Source organism: Lipophrys pholis (genome assembly GCF_963383615.2).
Source record: "Lipophrys pholis genome assembly, chromosome: 21".
Lineage (NCBI taxonomy): Eukaryota > Metazoa > Chordata > Actinopteri > Blenniiformes > Blenniidae > Lipophrys > Lipophrys pholis.
The window spans coordinates 18,501,947-18,521,805 of record NC_137649.1 but is presented as its reverse complement, the minus strand read 5'-3'; the positions used below and the strand labels follow the sequence as shown (position 1 = coordinate 18,521,805).

At 41.8% G+C, this 19,859-nt stretch overlaps 1 protein-coding gene across 2 annotated transcripts; it reads left to right on the top strand.

Annotated features, from left to right (window-relative positions):
* The first annotated feature begins 1,228 nt into the window (after window positions 1-1,228).
* On the top strand, window positions 1,229-5,057 carry LOC308126675 (homeobox protein OTX2-A-like). Of its 2 annotated transcripts, XM_080491226.1 has the most exons (4): window positions 1,229-1,347; window positions 2,586-2,765; window positions 2,979-3,130; window positions 3,474-5,055. In XM_080491226.1, the coding sequence occupies exons 2-4, from the start codon at window positions 2,669-2,671 to the stop codon at window positions 4,116-4,118; spliced, it is 894 nt and encodes a 297-aa protein (XP_080347352.1). In that variant the 5' UTR covers window positions 1,229-1,347; window positions 2,586-2,668; the 3' UTR covers window positions 4,119-5,055. The 2 variants fall into 2 exon arrangements, with proteins under 2 accessions (XP_080347352.1, XP_080347351.1); XM_080491225.1 differs by lacking the exon at window positions 1,229-1,347 and having other exon boundaries at window positions 2,356-2,765; window positions 3,474-5,057.
* The last annotated feature ends 14,802 nt before the right edge of the window (window positions 5,058-19,859 follow it).

Sequence of the window (19,859 nt, the reverse complement as noted above, 5' to 3'; positions counted from 1 at the left end):
AATCCAGCGGGTTTTACCGGGAGGAGACTAATCAAGGCATTTTAAACCTGACGACTCCAGTAAGTGTCTTTTTCAACTTTCTCTTTATATTTGTGTTCTCTTCTCAGATTGGAGATTGACTTTTAAAATATGTGAGGGACTGTGCAGAGAGGAGGGGGTGGGGGGGGGGGGGGGGGGGGGGGGGTCTGCAGGGGGATCATTGGGGAGGCGTGTTTGGAAAGAAACTTTTCTTTCCTCTGTTGCCCCTGTGGGCGCGGAGCAAAAGGAGCATTCATCCGATTAATAGCGGGACAGTAGACCAATCCACAACTTCGGATAATACACTGACTACTGGAGTGACTTATGGGAAGACACCCACCGAAAGACCCGATTCTTTAAGGCTTTTGTGGATTAATCTTTATTTTTCATTGTGCACGTCGAATTGCATCCGACCTGAAGTACTTAGCAATATCAACAGTGTAGGTAACACAACAATCATGTGTGTACATGATTTTCCATAAGGGATGATGCAATATGCACTTTGATGCATAAAAAATAATGATAATTTGATGTATACACCATGGGCAGTAATAAAATGCTTATAACAATAGGAGATTAAACACATATAATCAACCGAATGGAGCAAACAGAAGTCATTGGGACACAGCACCCTAAAATAAAAAAATACAATAGGCCATTTAATATTAAACTATTTGACTATAATAATAATAATAATAATAATAATAATAATAATAATAATAATAATAATAATAATAATAATAATAATAATAATAATAATAATAATAATGTGAGCGTGTCCGTTTGGGAAAGTGAGTTGCAGGGTTGCTGGCGGTGTGGTTTTGGGGGAAATGGGTTCTGGTGGTGTGTGTGTGTGTGTGTGTGTGTGTGTGTGTGTGTGTGTGTGTGTGTGTGTGTGTGTGTGTGTGTGTGTGTGTGTGTGTGGTGGTGGTGGTGGGGGGTGGGGGGGGGGGGGGGGGGGGTTGTCTGGCAGTCAGCTGGTCTGATAAATACAATGCCAGGCTTTGTTTTATTTTCGTGACGCAGAAAATTGAGGAGGCCTGAATGCGGAGTCGTGGCTGGCGTCCTGTAATCAGGCCAGCGCGTGCCATCCGGATTATCTCGTTAATTTCTTACAGAAAAAAAAAAACAAAAAAAACTCGAGTAGCCAATAATAATTAATAGCTGGGCTGGGTATTTATTATTGAACGGATGTGGAGCAACCGGTAGCCGGGGGTGCAAGAAGTGACAGATTGAGTAGAGGAGTGGCCGTTATTGGCAGTATAAAGGCTTGTTGGGGTCCGGGCCGCACACAGGAGCGCACCGGGGGCCTGGGAACTCACTCTACAGGTAGGAGACACTGGAAAACCAAGGACTGGCCTCGCCATAAAATTTTTACAAAATTACCTGATTTAAAATAAGAAAAATAATGTAAACATTGTTTATTTTTTTTACTCTTTGTAGGTTATTAGTTTGACCAAAAATAAACCAAATGAATTCCGAATTTTGACGTTGTAATATCGGAATTTATTATGACAATACAAATAATTGAACTCATACGGTGACCCGAATATTCAGACACAACTAAAAACAATATATGTTTTGTGTTTTTTTCTTTTAACTTCTTGTAAATCGTCCTAAACGTTTCACTTTAAACACGCTCTTTTTATTTTAACAAATGAGGCGTAATTTATTGATCAATTGTTTTCCTGTAAACTGTCTTTCGGTGCCTGGAGATAAATATCCATTCGTGGGTCCCTCTCCTCGTTTGTTTTGATTAAGTGCTCCTCTCGAGTCAACACTTCTCACCTTCCAAATCTAATTACCGGGAGCGATTCATTAGTGGAGGTGTGCTAATCACACCAGAGACCCGATAAGACTGCGCAGTTAGTCCCCACTTTGGGGGGAATGTCGAATAATTTGGCAAAATGTCCCTTCTTATTTTAATTATGTTACATTTGAATGTACAAGGAATTAGGTTGAACCCAACAATAGGCACGATATATAGAAATGAAGGTGGTTGGGGTGTCTTTGAATGAGTGCTCAGTTTGCAGGATTGGCTTCTTTGTTTGCGCCCTAAAGTCTTTTGTTATCAGCATTACTTATCGGTCAACACTGGGCTTTGTTTCTGCAAATGCCCCCCCACCCCCCCAAATCAGCTGTCTATTTAGTTTCGCCCAACCTGTGGGTATATGCTAATTGAGAGCCCGGTTGGGGCGCTGAGAGTGTGCGCATTTGAACGACAATGGTTTGTTTTGGGGCACTAGAAGAGGAGGAGCAGAGTGTTGTGAGTTGGGGGGGCTTATGTGGGGGCGGAGTTATCGTAGTGTGTGTACGTGTGTGTGTGCGTGTGTGTTTGGTGGCGTAAACGCCTGTCAACTACACAGAGCATCTTCAGTCCAGCAGGGACAGCTGGGGGTCTCCACTTGGCTTTAAGAGCTCGGCGAGTTCGAGGACGCCCACTTCTTTATACCCGCCGCTGTGCGTAAAGGCTGTGCGTAAAAACCCGGTGGACCGGCAGACTTATTTACACTCTTCAAAAAAAAAAGAAAAAAAGACCAATATCTTTTCCCCGTGTCTTTTTTTAGGATCTGGGCGAACGGACAAGAGGATTATTTTTCTTTCCATTTTTTTTTTTTTTTTTTTGTTTCTCCATCAACCGATCGCAAACATGATGTCCTATTTGAAACAACCACCGTACACGGTGAACGGACTGAGTTTGTCTGCCTCGGGAGTGGACCTGCTGCACCCGTCAGTTGGATACCAAGGTATATATAAATATGTATATAAAAACATTTCAATCTTAAATAACCTAATAAACAAAGAATAGTTACCTTTTGCATCAAGTAAATCCTAAATCTGTACTCCTGTAATTGTACATTATCAGGAATAAATTAATTAGCTTGTTCAAATTCAAACCAACAGAGTGAGGCTGTTAAATTTCGCTATGGCCCTAACAATTGTTGTTCTGTTGTTATCAGGGACCCCCCGGAAACAGAGGAGGGAGAGGACGACCTTCACCCGGGCCCAACTCGACCTACTGGAGAATATGTTCGCCAAGACTCGGTATCCTGACATCTTCATGAGGGAGGAGGTCGCCTTGAAGATCAACCTGCCTGAATCCAGAGTCCAAGTGAGTGACCGAAAAAATAAAATAAAATAAAAATGATGATCCTTAATCACATAGTTTTTACAAGTTGATTAAGGACGTGTGATGAGCAAAAACAATAAATGCAGGCCTTATAATTTGGATGGACGTTTTATATCAACATGTTTTTCGTTCTTTCCTAAAAGTTACGTAAGATGGTATTAATGGTTAAAATGTACTTAATTTTTGGACAACCACAAATCCAGTTGGGGAAGAATTAAGTAAAACTGTGGATTGGATCGCACCTCATCTTTACATAGGAAACAAATACCACGATAAAGTCCTTTTTTCATTTAATTTATATGGTGTGTTTTTTTTCCCCCTCCAGGTATGGTTCAAAAACAGACGAGCCAAACACCGCCAGCAGGCCCAGCAGACTCAGACCGGAGCGCAGAACAAGGCGGTCAGCAGGCCGGTGAAGAAGAAGGGTTCCCCGGTCCGAGAGGCGAGCTCGGAGAGCGGAGCCAGCGGCCAGTTCACCCCGCCCTCCAGCACCTCGCTCCCGGCTGTGAGTAGCAGCAGCAGCGGCAGCAGCAGCGCCGCACCGGTGTCTATCTGGAGCCCGGCCTCCATCTCCCCCCTGTCGGACCCGCTGTCTACCTCCTCCTCCTCCTGCATGCAGCGCTCCTACCCCATGACCTACACCCAGGCGACGGGCTACAACCAGGGCTACACGGGCTCCTCGTCCTACTTCACGGGGATGGACTGCGGCTCCTACCTCTCGCCCATGCACCACCAACTGTCCGCGGCGGGCCCCGCCATGAGCCCCATGGGCGGCAGCGGGGTGTCCAGCCACCTCAGCCCCGCGTCGGGCCTCACGTCGTCGGCGTACGGAGCGGCGGGGCTCGGCTTCAGCGGCGCGGCGGACTGCCTGGACTATAAGGACCAAACGGCCTCCTCGTGGAAGCTCAACTTCAACGCGGACTGTCTGGATTACAAAGACCAAGCAGCGTGGAAATTTCAAGTGTTGTGAGTTGACAATTTTGACAAAAAAACAGAAACTGCAAAATTACAGGAGGCCAATTGAAGCGTCACGTCCGCAGGCCCTGACTTCTACCTCGGGCAGAGCGGAGCTGGACTAACTTATTGAGAAACAACTTTGATCAAGGGCACGGAACAAATGTGTTGACCAAAAGAGGGGGGGAAAGGATCAAGAGAGCGAGAGATCCCAGCCTGACTCGGTTAAGTTTGAGGGATAGGTCAGGTTTTTCTTCTTTAAGCTCCTTAAGGACTCCTCTCTCTTTTTTTTTTTTTTAATTTTGTTGGCACGCTGGAGTCCCTTTGATCAAAGCTGTGGTGTGTGCGTGTGTGTGTGTGTGTGTGTGTGTGTGTGTGTGTGTGCGTGCGCGTGTAGCCCTGGCATGAATCTCGATGCACTATTTAATTTATGAGGAAAATATGTTGCAGATTAGTTATGAGACAATCAGTCTGTTTGCGTGTGAGGATAAATGCTTCTTTAATGTGTTTTTGAACCCCCCACCCCCTCCTTTGTAATATCTTTTCTTTCAAAGTTGTAATTATTTTTTGTAAGTTGTATGCAATTTCTTTTTCCCTTTTTGCTCGATTTTTTTTTTCCTCTGCCACAAGCAAGTTGTGAATTTGATAGATTTTATTTCCATGTCTCCAGTGTTAAATGATAAATTATTATGAGGACAGACTAGCTGAGAGAGAATAGGGAGAGCAGGGTGTATCAAGCCAGCAGTAAAAAAGCAGGGTTACATTTGTAAAGTGTGGTGGGGGGAGCCACAAACACTAAATATAACAATAAAGGCAATTTGACCTGATCTAACTCGACTGCATGTGTAAATCCATCTAATTCTGTCTTATTGTTTCAGAGTACAACACCACAACATGTCAACAAGATGCAAGGGAGGGGTCTGGGGTTGTTATAAATTGGACTGATTTACAGTATAAACGTGTGGAGTGTCATTTTTCTTCGCTCTCTACTGTGCTGCCTCTTTCACAACGAAACAACTATTTCCGCCTGCCTGGACAGGAATGTGAATTATGAGAGAGCTATGTTAATCCCGTCTCATAAAGCGGATAATCCAACATTTTTATTGACGGCTTTGGGTCCGTGACCCTAACTTTGGCCAGTTCACACAAATGTGCGACACTCTGTTGGAAGAGTCCAACGGTACACAGGAGTTTAACACCAAAACCACACAGAAGGTGACACAAACACGACTTTTAAACAGATAAAACCAGTGTAAACAAACAAAAACCGGCCTTTTCTGCAGTAAAATATGGTTAAAACTGGATTAACAGAAAGATTAAAGCCAGGAAAAGTTCAATTTGCAGATTTTTTTTTTCAAAGTTATTCTTTTCTCTCGAACAAGCAAGAACGATTTGATCAGATTGAGAGATTGAGATTAGCCCTGCTGAACATAAGGGTGTCTGAATCCTGGGAGGCCTCCTCAAGAGAGTCCTGGGACTTGTGCATGGATTAAAGCATTTGCTCTAATTAGGATGTGACAAGAGACGTCAAAGACAGTGTCTTTACAAGTCTGCTTTGACTTTTTGCTGCAGTTAAAGGGCTTTGTGTTTCCTATTGGACCTGGGAACTCTGGACTGCTTTATCACAGAGAAATAAAAATAACCTTGGCTATTTGGAATAAATTCAACCTTTAATTTAAGTTGAAAGAAAGACAGAAACCTAATTAATATTTCACATAACCAAGAAATATTAATCTTTAAGTTATTGAGGAAAAATAAATCCATCCCTGTGCTTCTTAACAATTCACAACTTCAACAGTTTTTTTCATAAATGTCGCTAAAAAGCAGAAAGTTAGGGGGTGGGGGTGTGTGTTTGTGTGTATGTGTGTGTGTGTGTGTGTGTGTGTGTGTGTGTGTGTGTGTGTGTGTGTGTGTGTGTGTGTGTGTGTGTGTGTGTGTGTGGGGGGGGGGGGGGGGGGGGGTAACCGCAGTAGCCATTCGGTTTTAATTACGCACAAACGCCACTAAAGAGGACATATGGGCCATGCAGACGCGCTTCATTAATCCTCTCGTCGCATTTAAGGATGTTAAACAAAAAGAAAAAGAGGAGAGACCGCACATTTTGTCGCCCGGCGCCCCGAGGCAGGGCTTACCCGGCCCGGCAGCACCGCACCGTGGCCCGGGGTCACCGCCGACCCCCACCCTCCCACCCTCCCAACGGGAGAGGGGCGCAGGCCAATACTGCACTTTATCCAGGATTTACGGGTCATAAAGGAGAGCTTTGTCAATATAGAAAAATAATTGACAGGATATATTAATATACATGCAATTTATTTTCACTATTATAAAACACAATATCTATCTATCTATCTATCTATCTATCTATCTATCTATCTATCTATCTATCTATGAATAATCGAATGCGTTTAAAAAGAAATTAAAATCCTACTTGAAGTTGTTTTTTTAACTGTTAAGTTTTACTCTAGTATTTTAAACAACCATTCTCTTATCTGTAGTTGAGTAAAATTCAGTTTGGAGTCTTTCCAGATTACTTTACTCATGCTTCCTAAACAATATAATCTTTTTTTTTTTTTTTTTCATTTTAAAATATATGTTGCCATCGAATACATTCATTGTTTTAATTCATGTAAAAAATTTTTTAACATATTTGGAGCCAATAACTTTATTGTTATAAATAGAGAACATTTGTGTGTATTTACATTTATGAAACAAACTGCAGCCTATTTATTTTTAAACATAAGTCTCAGATGATTTGTCTTTTGATCACTGATATTTTATAAACAGTGAATGTAATGAGTGCCACTGCTAATGCAATTAAATAAAAACATCTCCTTTGAGTAGTTTTTGAGGACTACTCTACTTAAATATTATCAACAACAGCATTTTTACTTATAACCGACAACAACTTGAGCGGTTTAACATTTGATTGCAAATTTGCAGAATTTTTCTTTTAAATCTTTAAAATTTTTATCTATTCATATCATCCGCTTATCATCCATCATACACCCACCCATATCTAGTCATGCTTCGCATATAGTTCCTATATAGTTCTTGAAACTGTACTTTTTAAAAGCTCACTGATTTATTACATTAGTTAAGTGCAGAATGATAATTAAAAAAAAAGGATCCTGAAAGTTCATCAACAATAAATACTTCCAGATGATATTTCAAGAAAGCCGACATTCATTTTCGCTGATGGTCATGTGACTGTGTGCCATTTTCAAAGGATGAAGAGATATTAGTGAAAGTATTGGGGCGACGCCCCACATGGATAAGGCAACCGCCACTTTGAGAAAGTGGCCCAGCATTTCTCAACAGCAGCTGTAAAACACATACAGTATGCACAAGATAAACTGAACAGACTTTCTCTTATAAAGACAACAACATTCGAGATAAACAATTGGTGAGAATATAACTGAAGACTATTGTTATGCATAACTATGTGTCCTACATTCCCAGGGAGGCAATTTGTCTATCACATATCCACACAGCAACACATACATAATTCATCTGCAACAACAGCAGTTGTGGAATCTCATTTAAATGAATGAAACAATAGTGTTTCTGTGCTCTCATCAGACTGACAGTTGAGGAATATGGTAAATGGTTAAAAGTGGCGTTAACACTTCATGACCCTTTCCATCCCCGTTAAGCCACGTAATGTGCAGGATGATTTCATCTCATGGATTATACAATTTGATGAGATTAAACTAAATTCTATGGGATGCACCCACTAAATGCTGACATGTGATGTTTTAATGGGACTAAAAATATCCCTTTAATTGCTCCCAACACTGAACTCGAATTTGACTTTACACCCGACGTAGCTGAGCTCATTTTAAATTTGCTTTCACTTGCACCGCCCTCATTCTGGTGTTAATGGCGGCAGCGCCTGTTGAGCTGTTGAAACTGTTAGTGCTGCTGTTGTTTTTGTTAGAATAGCTCAGCAGTGGCGCATCGACGTGGTAAATATACCAACAGGACAATGGGGGACTTTATCAGGAGGACTGTTGAGAGTATTTCTGTCGCTATAGTTACTGGAGTGCGATTAAAGGATGATAAATCTCAGCTTCTCTTGCTGTGACACTTCACTTCATTAAAGTGGCTGATATACGTATGTCAACTCAATTGACATATTTAGCTGTGCTGATCAGTCAAGAGCTCCAGCTATCGTAATGTTTTCATTTCCTCTCATGACGTGCAAGCGAAATGGAATTAAAAGACATAATTGTTAAACAATTGTCAAAACCTGAGAAACAATACTTATTATATAAGTACCATTATAATGAATGGCTTGATGATGATCTAATTCACATAACCGCTGACAGTTCAGAGGCTATTGATGCTTTAGCTGTAGATGACCATTGTTTTACGATTTTAGCAAAACTTCTACGTAATGGTTTTGGTTCTACTGCTTTGACGTGATCGTGAAGTAATTTTTCAGATTACAGCAGGTTTAGCTGTATGGGACTGTCTCCAGATAGCAGGGGCCTTGAGTGTGGTGTTCCACAAGGCAGTTACCTGGAACCTGTTACTTTTTCCATTATTATCCACAAATAATCTTTAACCTTGGACTACAGAGCTTCCACAACTAACACTCTATGCAGATGATTCTATCCTGTGTTGTACTGCTTCATCACACATAGGAGTGAATGATGTTGTAGTCTAGTCTAAACTCAGTTTCATTATCATTTATTATACATACATCTGTTTCTGAATGTGCTCTCTCTCTGGCTTTGTAAAATATTGCATATAGCATCATAATTAAGCACATTCATCCAATAACGTGTGAAAAAAGAAATGAAAATAAACTGATGTGCATGTTTTATATCAGAGCTTATGTCATGGGGCCGTGTCTTTCAAATATCGTATATGTGTGTGTATGGGGAGTACACGTGTTTTATGTTGACTGCACAATATCTCGGTCAATTAAATTGTGACTTTTCCAAACTCTTTTTAACCGCGTTGTGGGTAAAGCTAAAAACCTGACAGAGTACCTATTTATTAATCTATTTAAAACGCTTGGTAAATAATGCTGAGATTCCAAATGTTTTTATGATCAAAAGGTGCTGTTCATTTTTAGTCAAAGGAAGATAACAGCTAGAAAAATGGACTTCTGTATGGGGTCACACAACGAGCCCATCTATTGACGCCGTCCGGGGGAATCATTTCCCTGCACGAAATCCCATTCTTGAGTACATGTACTAGGAGAAGGGCACATGGGGGGGCAGATAACGATTAAGGGCTTTGATTGAGGGTCCCAGAGGCAGCGGGGTTCAAATCCAGACCCTCAGGTGATGAAGCCACTAACCTTCCTCAAACAAACACGTCACATCACAGGTGAGCGTTCTTCCTGCAAGATCCCAGAGGGAAATTTGATTTGCTCATCATGTGCATTTCAATTGCAAAAAACTTAAATCACAATAACACTGAGTGTGAAAGTGAGAGTCAGGCTTATCACTAGAAGGTCACTAGTTTGAATCCCAATGCTGACACATTGTTTGGCCCTTACATTATGCAAACAAATATACAAACATTATACATTATACAAACAACGCAGAGAGCTGGAACACAACATTATAATACACATTATGAATAAAAGCGACAGTAAAATTAGTAATATTATTATTAACATGGGCAATAACCACTAAAATTAATCAACTGGATTCCTAAAATGTATACAGAATACTAAAATACATTATACAACAATGCAATGGAAAAGTTAAATAGACTAATGCTGACACAGCAAATTGTACATAAAGTGGTTTGTTTAGGTTTCAGGAAAAACATGATGTGTTTATGGCAAACATAAAGGACAGACGTGGAGCACTGTGCAACAACCTTTTGGTTCAAATTGAATTAATCTGTTGACTGTCATGAGGATGTTTGGTGTAACAGATGGTTTTCAGCTGCATTTATCAGCCCCCCCCCCCAGAGATCACTGGGGTGTTTATTGCCTCGTCGATTTGGCTTTTTTCCAGATCAGGATGAAAATCGCTGTACAAATCGCTCTCTAACTGGACCTGCCGAGTGGTGCTCCAGCAATAATAATGGCTGATTTTGGCTTCTGTTTGTGCTATTTCTGTTCTATGGCCAACTTCATGAGGGAATAGTTAAAAAAAACAACAACAAAACAAAACAAGATAATTTAACAACAATTTCATCTCTTTTCCAAACTCCTTTTTTTAGTAAAATTACTTAAAATACTGATTGATTTCAAAGTCGTTTTATTTTCCCGACGACACAATCCCGTTAAAGGCGTCCTGTGAAATCACAGAAACTTATCAGATTTGTTTCATAATCTCTGTGCACTAATCTCATCCAATGATATCTTAATTTATGTAGAATTAACTGATTTCCAAGACATGAGCCTGTTCCGAATGTGTGTAAACCTCTTACGAAACAAAAAGCAAAATATCAAACCGAAAGGTTTTTTTTTTTCTTCTTTTTTTTTTTTTTTTTTTAATGGCGCTGGGATTTGAGTCTCTATCATGTGATTTGTTGTTACACACAAGACAAGCTACACATAATGCTGAAATGTTGACGTGTGATGAATCGCCGCAGTGTTAAAACACACTTAACGTTACACACACACACACACACATGCATATGAAGCCGAAAGCTGATTACTGGTTTACAGAACATCCAGCATATGTAAAAGAATGAGTTTCCATTAGAGAATTAATGCTTTACATAAAGTTAATGCCTCGTTAATGTTTCTGTCTCTCCGCTTTACAAGGCATCCATTTAGCCTCAGACCATACCAGCCTGGATTATGTGGACATTCAGCCAACAAAGCACTTCTGCCCTTATGAGAACACACCATTAGCATGGGAGGGGGGGGAAAAAAATACTTAAATCTCCTTATACAAGCAATGGGGAGATGTTTTAATAACAGATTACATGCATTTAATGGCCAAATTTACATCCATAAGCTTGAGCTAAAAGCGTTTGACGCAAACAGATGATTGAGGAAAGCTCTGTCAAGGAAGTTTCTGTGTGGGACACGAGAGCATCAGTGAAGAGGAGGCATTGTGAGTGAAGTAACATTCAATGGAAATTGAGTTTCTTTCAGGATTTCACTTGTAAAACGGAGTATAATGATTTTTTTCTTTTCTACCACAACACATACATTTTCTGGGCCTTCATTTTTCACAAAAAAATGTGTTCTGATCCAACAGCTTTGACATGAATTTAGCTTTAAAAAAGAGAATCTGAGAGAGTGGGATTCAGTTTTGAGGAGAATACCTGCTTCTCCGGGGTGGGGGGTGGGGGGGTTACTCAGTTGTCCTTTTGTATTCAAATCATCTGAATTCACAAAACATCAGAAAACAAAGAGGGTCACCAGGTCGCCTTTGTGATGCAGGACTTTTGTCATTTTAGTTTGAAATCATGATAATGACAGAAATTAAGGTAAAAATATAGAAATATGTGGTATCAGAAACCCTGGTAAAATCTCTAGAAATCTCTATCTTGTGAAATGTGATTTTAACCTTCTCCGTGCCAAATATCCTACTATCCATGCCATAAAGTGTTTTTACGGTCTAGTCCGTATCTATTTAATCTACCCGCGCTTTATTAATCTGTTTATATATAAAGTGCTTCATAACGACCACAGGGGGCCAAATTGCTGTGCGCAAAATAAATAACACAAATGTTTAAAAATGTAGAATGACTTTTAAAAACCCATGTACACAAAATATCTTAAACACTTCCACACAGCTCACACATAAGCCCTTCTTATTACATGGTGTTCAGGGTTTCAACACAAGTCAGGATGAGGTTCAGTGGCAGGTTGTTTCTGTGTGTGTGTGTGTGTGTGTGTGTGTGTGTGTGTGTGTGTGTGTGTGTGTGTGTGTGTGTGTGTGTGTGTGTGTGTGTGTGTGTGTGTGTGTGTGTGTGTGTGTGTGTGTGTGTGTGTGTGTGTGTGTGTGTGTGTGTGTGTGTGTGTGTGCGTGTGTGTGTATATACACCCTCCTGGTGCACCTCGTGTGCCTGACCCTGTTTCCAGCACACAACAGCTGTGACAGCACCTTATAATAAGGTCACATCGTAGCTCACTAAGTGGGCAACTTGTTAGACATGCAGACACCTCAACCACCAGTCCTCTCCTGTACTGTTGCTACAATACAGGGGTCAAAGGTCAAGGGGCCCCCATTGCTTTTCAAGCGAGAGAGAAAAAAAACAAAAACAAAAACATTCATATCCAGCTCAAAAAAAAAAAAAAAGAATTGGGCCATGAAATAAAAGAGGGCTGACAAACTGTTACACGACAGGAGAAGCCTCATGGTTACAGTCACCTAATAATACCCCCTGCGTCAATGACCTTTCTCATTCTCTCTGGGCAGATGGAGAGGTAGCGGACTGGAGGAGGACGGATGCACAGTTTGCTGACAGATGCCTCTCCTCCTGCCCCGCCCCGACTCGGCCCACCTGTTAAGGGCAGCAAGAGAGCTCCTGGAGGCGAGCGTGTCTCACGCAGGGAGGAGGCGGTCAGGGAGGGCCCGACGGGAAACGCTGGCACGTGCTTCCCCACAGAGGCCTTCCTCCAGTAACGTCCAGGAAGCGTGTGTGTGTGTGTGTGTGTGTGTGTGTGTGTGTGTGTGTGTGTGTGTGTGTGTGTGTGTGTGTGTGCATTTCAAAGGTTTTTGACCAGTGCAGTGAGCAATATGTGGATCACCTCCTCTCTGTGGTCGTTCAAAAAAAGAAGGGAATGATCAGCAAGCGAGCATCGATGCGTCCATGGGTTTGTAGATCAATCGTGGATGCGTGTGTGAGTAAGCACACGCGTGTGTGTGTGTGTGTGTGTGTGTGTTTGTGTTGAGGGGAGCAGGAGGCATGTGTCCCCTCTGCACCCCCACAGCCACCAAACGCCTGGCCACCTGCTCTGGGATTAGAGAGCATGCGGATTACACGCGTCACAATGGAGATACACAAACACAAATATGCCCTCGGCCAACAAAGGACACACTCACACACACACACACACACACACACACACACACACACACACACACACACACACACACACACACACACACACACACACACACACACACACACACACACACACACACACACACACACACACAGGACAGCCTTACCGCTAATCGCTTTTAGCATCTTCAATATTTTCACAGTTTGGGATGCGATGACTTGGAGTGCGGCGCACGACATGGGAGGTGATATTTCTATTTGTGCTGATTGAAGCTGTGAGGCGCCGGAGCAGCTGGCCTGAAGTGTGTTTCTGTTCTGCCAATTTATCTTTGTACGTTAGATTTGCTTTAATGCTTCTTTCTGTGCGTGTGCGTGTGCGTGTGCGTGTGCGTGTGCGTGTGCGTGTGCGTGTGCGTGTGCGAGACGTTTGTTGTGACCCACAGCAGATCTGCTGTCCTACTTTTGAACCATTAAAAACTGTGACGTCTACAAGGAGAAACCAACAGGCCAACCCGAGTAAGTAAAGTGGACAAACAACTCAAACTGCCACGAAAGGCCATTGATGCGTGCTGCATAAAGGCCACATATAACGCAAGCGGTCCTCTTAAAGATTTCCCAGAAGGACTTTACCTCACAATGTCAGCAAAGGAAACGGAGCTCAGTGACTCAATGAAGCACGAAGAGCCCTTTGCTTGGTCGCATGCCTAAGTGTTCATTAAAGGCTCCTAATGACGTGAGGTAATATTATCTCAATAGCAGTGAAATGCGTGATTACCCACACCGGAACGCTTTAAAAGCTTTATTTAAAGTTCGACGTGGTTTGAGGGACCTCACTGTTGAATGCCTTAACTTCCTGTGGCCTTTGCTTCAATCTGTTTTTGAGTCCTCCAACTTCACAAAGAAATCAAAGAAATGCTCGTGTAAATACAAACGATGTATTGATTTTAGATGTTGGGGTTTAATTTCAGCAAAAACAGGTGAATTCCCTTTACTTGTGGAGACTTTTTCCTCCTATGAAACAGAGACATGAATGAAGAAAATGTCACGAGTGAAGAACTAAAAGAGAGCAATATTACAAACAGCACCCAGGGGCTTGAGAGTAGCCATCAATTCCTGCCGTGCCAAATTTAATCACTTGCTTCTGTATGCATGATGTAATTCAGCGCCTTTTTTGTCATCTAAATATATTCTAATGGCACGGCTGAACTAAACCTATCACTAAAATTACAGTAAAGTGATGTAAATGGAAGCCAAGATCGTGGAGTACAGCCAAAAGAAAAAAGAAAAAAAAATCATCAGCCCCACATTAACTATCAGCGCTGCTCAAGGGCATTTAATCATTTTGACCTTGTTACGCTTGTTGGATGGCGGTGGCGGGGAGTGAGGGGCGGGCTGTGGAAGTGCCACCAGGCCTGTGTGGAAACACAGTCATGGTGGGATGGAGGAGGCGGGGATCTCCTTGCACTGTCTTCTTGCCCCATGGGGTCGGTGGGTTTGTTTTGCTAATGACCCCATCCCGTTATGACCTCATTCAGTTTGCGCTCTGTAATTGGTGGCACGCTGACACGGCGCATCGTGGGGGGGGGGAGGGGCTGACACGCCTAGGGGTGGGGGGGGGCATTCCTCCCCGACAAATAAGGCATTGTTATTGGTGATCAACTACAATGAGGGGGGTGGTGCGTTCGTGTGCGTGTGCGTGTGTGCGTGTGTGTGTGTGTGCTTGTGTGTGTGTGTGTGTGTGTGTGTGTGTGTGAGATGAAAAGACAGATGACTGTACAATTTTTGTCGAGGAAATTCTCCCCCACACGCAAAACCTCAATAAAATGGACAATTAATCAAATTTATGAAAGATAGAAGATTTGTCAAAAGTTAAAAAGTGCTGCATAATAGGCCTAAAAAAACAATAAATAATGATTCATGGCTTTAAAGTGCAGGTGCTTCACAAGGAATTACAATATAATATGTGCATCAAATCATTATCATTATATGATAATAGTTTTGGGATTTCTACATTAGTAGTTTGATTGCAATAGATATAAAATGTTTTGAGATATTTGAAAAAATCATTGATATGGAATGTTTTTTAATATATGGAGGTTTTACTGTTTGATTGACATTATGGCACAAATGTATTGTGTTTTAATGTTTTAGATGCGCCTGTATAATAGACTTTATTAAGCTCATGGTTTTTTATAGATGATAAAATACTTAATTTTCCACTTATGGTTAACATGGGTTTCTCCACGTGTACATTTTAGAAATAAAAGGAATCTCTTTTGTTTTGGAATATACTCTAGATACACTGTGAATAAAGAATCAGCCTGTTGATCAGGCAGGTTCATTCACGGCTGCAGTGCTGGAACCTCAAAACAAAATCAAAACGTGACTAAAGTCACAGACTGAGGCACGTTTTTCCATATTAAATACATTTTTATAATATTTCATTCACACACACACACACACACACACACACACACACACACACACACACACACACACACACACACACACACACACACACACACACACACACACACACACACACCAAACAGTGAGGTGAGTTCAAGACATAATTTCTAATTGAGAAAAACATTGATTTTTCCATACAATACACTGCATAATTGGATCAAACCTACCAGCTTCAGTGTTATTGAACGTATGAGGAGGCCTGTTCTATAGGCACAGTCCTGCAGTGTGGATGTGGACAGATGGTGCTTGATCATAGTTCACATCGCTGTTGGTCTGTCACAGCCAGTAATATAGTATCTTCTTCCTGAAGAGAACAGCTTCTCTACCTTTTGTTGATTTTCAAAAGGTTTTTAACCCCGATTCAGCCATGTCTGTCTGTTAATATTGCCTGTTGCTCCGTCCCAATGCTGCATCAGACACATCTCCTGTCTTCACAGCTTGAACAATCTGTTATAACTTAAGTTATTGTGGAAATTGCTCCAATCAATTAAAGTCACCACTGTCAGTTTTTCCTTGGTGGTTTATTGTTTTGTGTGCTGCTGCCTGACCGGACCAGGACACATTTCTTCAGTTCAACACTGCAAGTACACAGTAATTGTACTTTAAACTGTGACTATAAATGAAACATATTGGACTTGGGTCAGAAAGGAAAATGCAAAGTACATCAGCATGGACTAAAAATCATTGTAATCAAGTGAAGCTGGTGCAATAATAAACACATTTCATTTGTTCGAGGTACAACTTTACAGAGACCTGCACAAATCGTTGGCTTTCATTTAATCACATGCAGTAATCAAGTTTGTTCAACTTGTGCTAAAGCTCATTATTTCCAATTCAGGAATAAAGTTGATGAGAATATTTTACAGAGTGTGTCAATTTATTCAAAGCTGAAACTCGTCAAAGATAAGTCCTGGCTCAGCACATCACAGCAGCAGCACGGTTACAAAAGACTGTATTTTTTGTAATGTACATTATACATCTTTAACCTGTGATGGTCTGGAGACCTGCATATTGAACTGGGATAGGCTCAGGATAAAATGATATAGAATATGGATTGATTGATTGATTGATTGATAGAGTAAGTTACCTCCTCATAGTCCTAAATAATCTTGTTTTAACTTTATTTACGAACACAAAGTAATTTCTAAAAGGACTTTAAACTTCTGGCTGAAATGGGCTTTTTGAAAAAGGCACAACAAAACGAGCTAAAATAACAAGAAATGGCAGTGGTGGCTGTGGGGGGCAAATAAATATGCACATAATCACTATTTACGTTAATTTTTCATGACTATATGACTTTAAGGGCTGTTTTAGCCTCGATTTAAAACTGTTGTGCCGCTCAAGTTAAATCTGATTGATCGGAAATTGAAACAAAAACGTCTCTTTTTGGGTGGCAGAGACTTGTATTAGGGTGTGTGTAGTGTAGTGTAGTGTGTGTGTACTACTCTACTCCACTGAGAACATCAAGTGAGCGATCAGTGGTCATTATCACAAGCCAAGTGTTGTGTGTAATTACACGTTGCATTGTTCTCATCAGTTACTGAGCATTTATGACTTTATTTGCACGTATCATGTCTTCACTGGACAGGAAATAAACAAAGAGGACACATACGTGTGCAAACACACACACACACACACACACACACACACACACACACACACACACACACACACACACACACACACACACACACACACACACACACACACACACACACACACAAACGCACACACACAAGTACACACGCACAGTATTTGCTCTTTGCTTTCCTTGGGTGGCAGAAAAGTCATCTCTTGTAGCCTCCCCTCCTCTCCCGCCTCACCTCTCCTCCCTCCTCATCCCACTATCACATCGGACAGGGTCTACTTAGAGTACCACGCCAGAGAAAAGAGAATGGGGAGAAAAAGGGTATTATGACAGTGAGGAGAGAGAAGCGAGGGAGCGGGAGAAAAGAAGGGCAGACAGGGTATTATGAGCGAGAGGGATGAGAGCAGTGAAGGCATTTGGAGTCTTTATTCGCCTTCCTAAGCCTCGGGCTCTGCTCCCAATCCGATTGGTCGATACAGCCAGCCATGTAAATGAAATGCAAAGCAGAGAGACCCTGACTTTGCTTTGCCAATTTTTGGGGCCTTTTTTCCTCTCTTCCTCCGCCGATGGCTTCGCTCTTTTATCAGTCTGTCTTCCTCGCAACACGATGCCTTTCTTCCTCAGTATCACAGTCTGCCGCCTTCAACCTCTGATTCTTCCCCTTTCTCTCTCTTCCTCTGAAAGATAGTGATTTTTTTTTTCTTCTTTCCTCTAAGAGCTGAACTCTGCACTTCTCTAATGTTCAGCTCGAGGGATTTAATCCAGCGAGGGCTTTTTTTTTTTCATTATTATTATTATTGTTATTATTATTTCCTGGGAAACTCCAGTGGTGATTAAGCATATGCTCCTTTTGCACGTGTGCAACGGTGTTTGTGTGCATGCGGAACATGCAGATATGTGCGTGTCCTCTCATGCTCTTTGGAGAAAACACTGGATTTGAGTCCATGCTCTTGACTTCTTACTTTCATGCGTTCAAACTGCAGGTGGAAGACAGTTAGTGAAGTGCATCTGATTGAATGAAAGCAGTCTCAATGGTGTGGACATGTAAAGTGTGAGCTGGAGACTGTCCTCCACCCGTACAGTAAGAGGGGGTGGGGACACCACCAGAGGACCAGTAATGGGGGGGTCTTGCTGCGTAAAGGCCCCGACTGTGAGATTTACTTTACTGCTTATTCATTTATTTTAAAGAGTCTAATCAGCTCCCGCAGTGTTTCATGTTTTTTGATTTTGACTGGATGTTGCAGAGCGGCAGGGCAATGGGTGTGTGTGTGTGTGTGGGGGGGGGGGCTGAAAGTTTTAAGTGCAGACAAATGCTTCAGTCTGTCCCAGATTAAAGATGCCCACAACCGCTGTAATCCCTGTACCACAGCCAAATTGGTATTTCTTTACTTTCCCATTGCTGTGCAGAGCATCGCTGAATGAATACAGATTGGAAAAAAAAAAAAAACGACAGCGAGGGTTACATGCTGACCTGCGTGGCCCGAACGAACCGCATGACCCCGGTGCAAAGTCCTCTAATTAATTCCACTGTGGAAAAACAGATTCGGGCAAGACTCGTGAATTAATGGGAGGAAAGTCCACATTGTCACCAGTTAGATACGGATAGTTCTTGAAAAAATACCAAAAATTCAAATAACTTTGGGATGTAAAATGGTTCAGTCTTGATCGTGAGTGCAGCAGACCTGGAGTTTAATCCGGCTTATGAACTGGTGAAGTCTTTCAGTGCAAGTTGCAATGACTTGGCTGTCAAAGGGAACAGCTCAATGAATTCTTGTACTAAAGAAACATAAGAAATGACAGAATCTAAAACAAATCTATTGACCAGTCTGCTCAGCCCGCTTCGTCCAGACTACGGCTGAGAGGCGCTGAAACCCCGACATACAAAATACAGTACAATTTATGACAATTTTGGGGGCAGTGGTGGCCGAGACGTTCGTAAAGCAGACTTTGGGATTGGACGGTCACAAGTTTGAGTGCCACGGCCGACTGGTCCGAGTATGTGTCCTTAAGATATACTGTGAATAGGACGGGTTAAAATTCTGAGAAATAAGCAGCATCACCTCACAGAGCAGAGTTTGCTTGTTCTCTCTGGAGCTCTGGTTTCCTCCCATAGTCCAAACAATGTGCATTTGATGCTGATTACTGACGCTGCATTGCCTGTATATGGGTATGAATGTGAGAATAAGATCGTCTCTGATCCACGATGGATGGATGGATAAAAAAACATTAATGGACACACAAAGAAATCATCTTTTCTGTTGGTTCCTTCATACTGTATACTTTTTAAATGCTCTATACTGAGGAAAAAAGTATGTTAAAAAAAATTGTAATGATGATAATAGAAAGCAATGTAAATAATAAGTTGGACTCCTGAGAACGAACCAGTGAGAGCGGGGCCAGTTGAATAGTAGAGAGAGAAAAGTTCATGATGGAAGATGAGGTCAGTGACTGGTCAGTGTTTAAGAGCTATTGAATGTTCTCACAAAGTTCACCATGTAAACACTGCCACCTGCAGGTTGAGGCTTGAAAGACACCTGACCCAAACGCAGATTGGACAAAGCCAACACAATAAATACAAGCTTCCTCCCCTTAAAAAAGAAATGAATAACAACTTTACTTTACTTTAACATTACTTGATTATTATAATTGTAAATATATATGTGAAATTGAGTGCTGTGCTGTCTGTCTGGTGGTGGTGGTGGGGGGGGGGGGGGGGGGGGGGGGGGGGGGGCATTGCTCATAGGCATTTGGGCTCCTCACTGT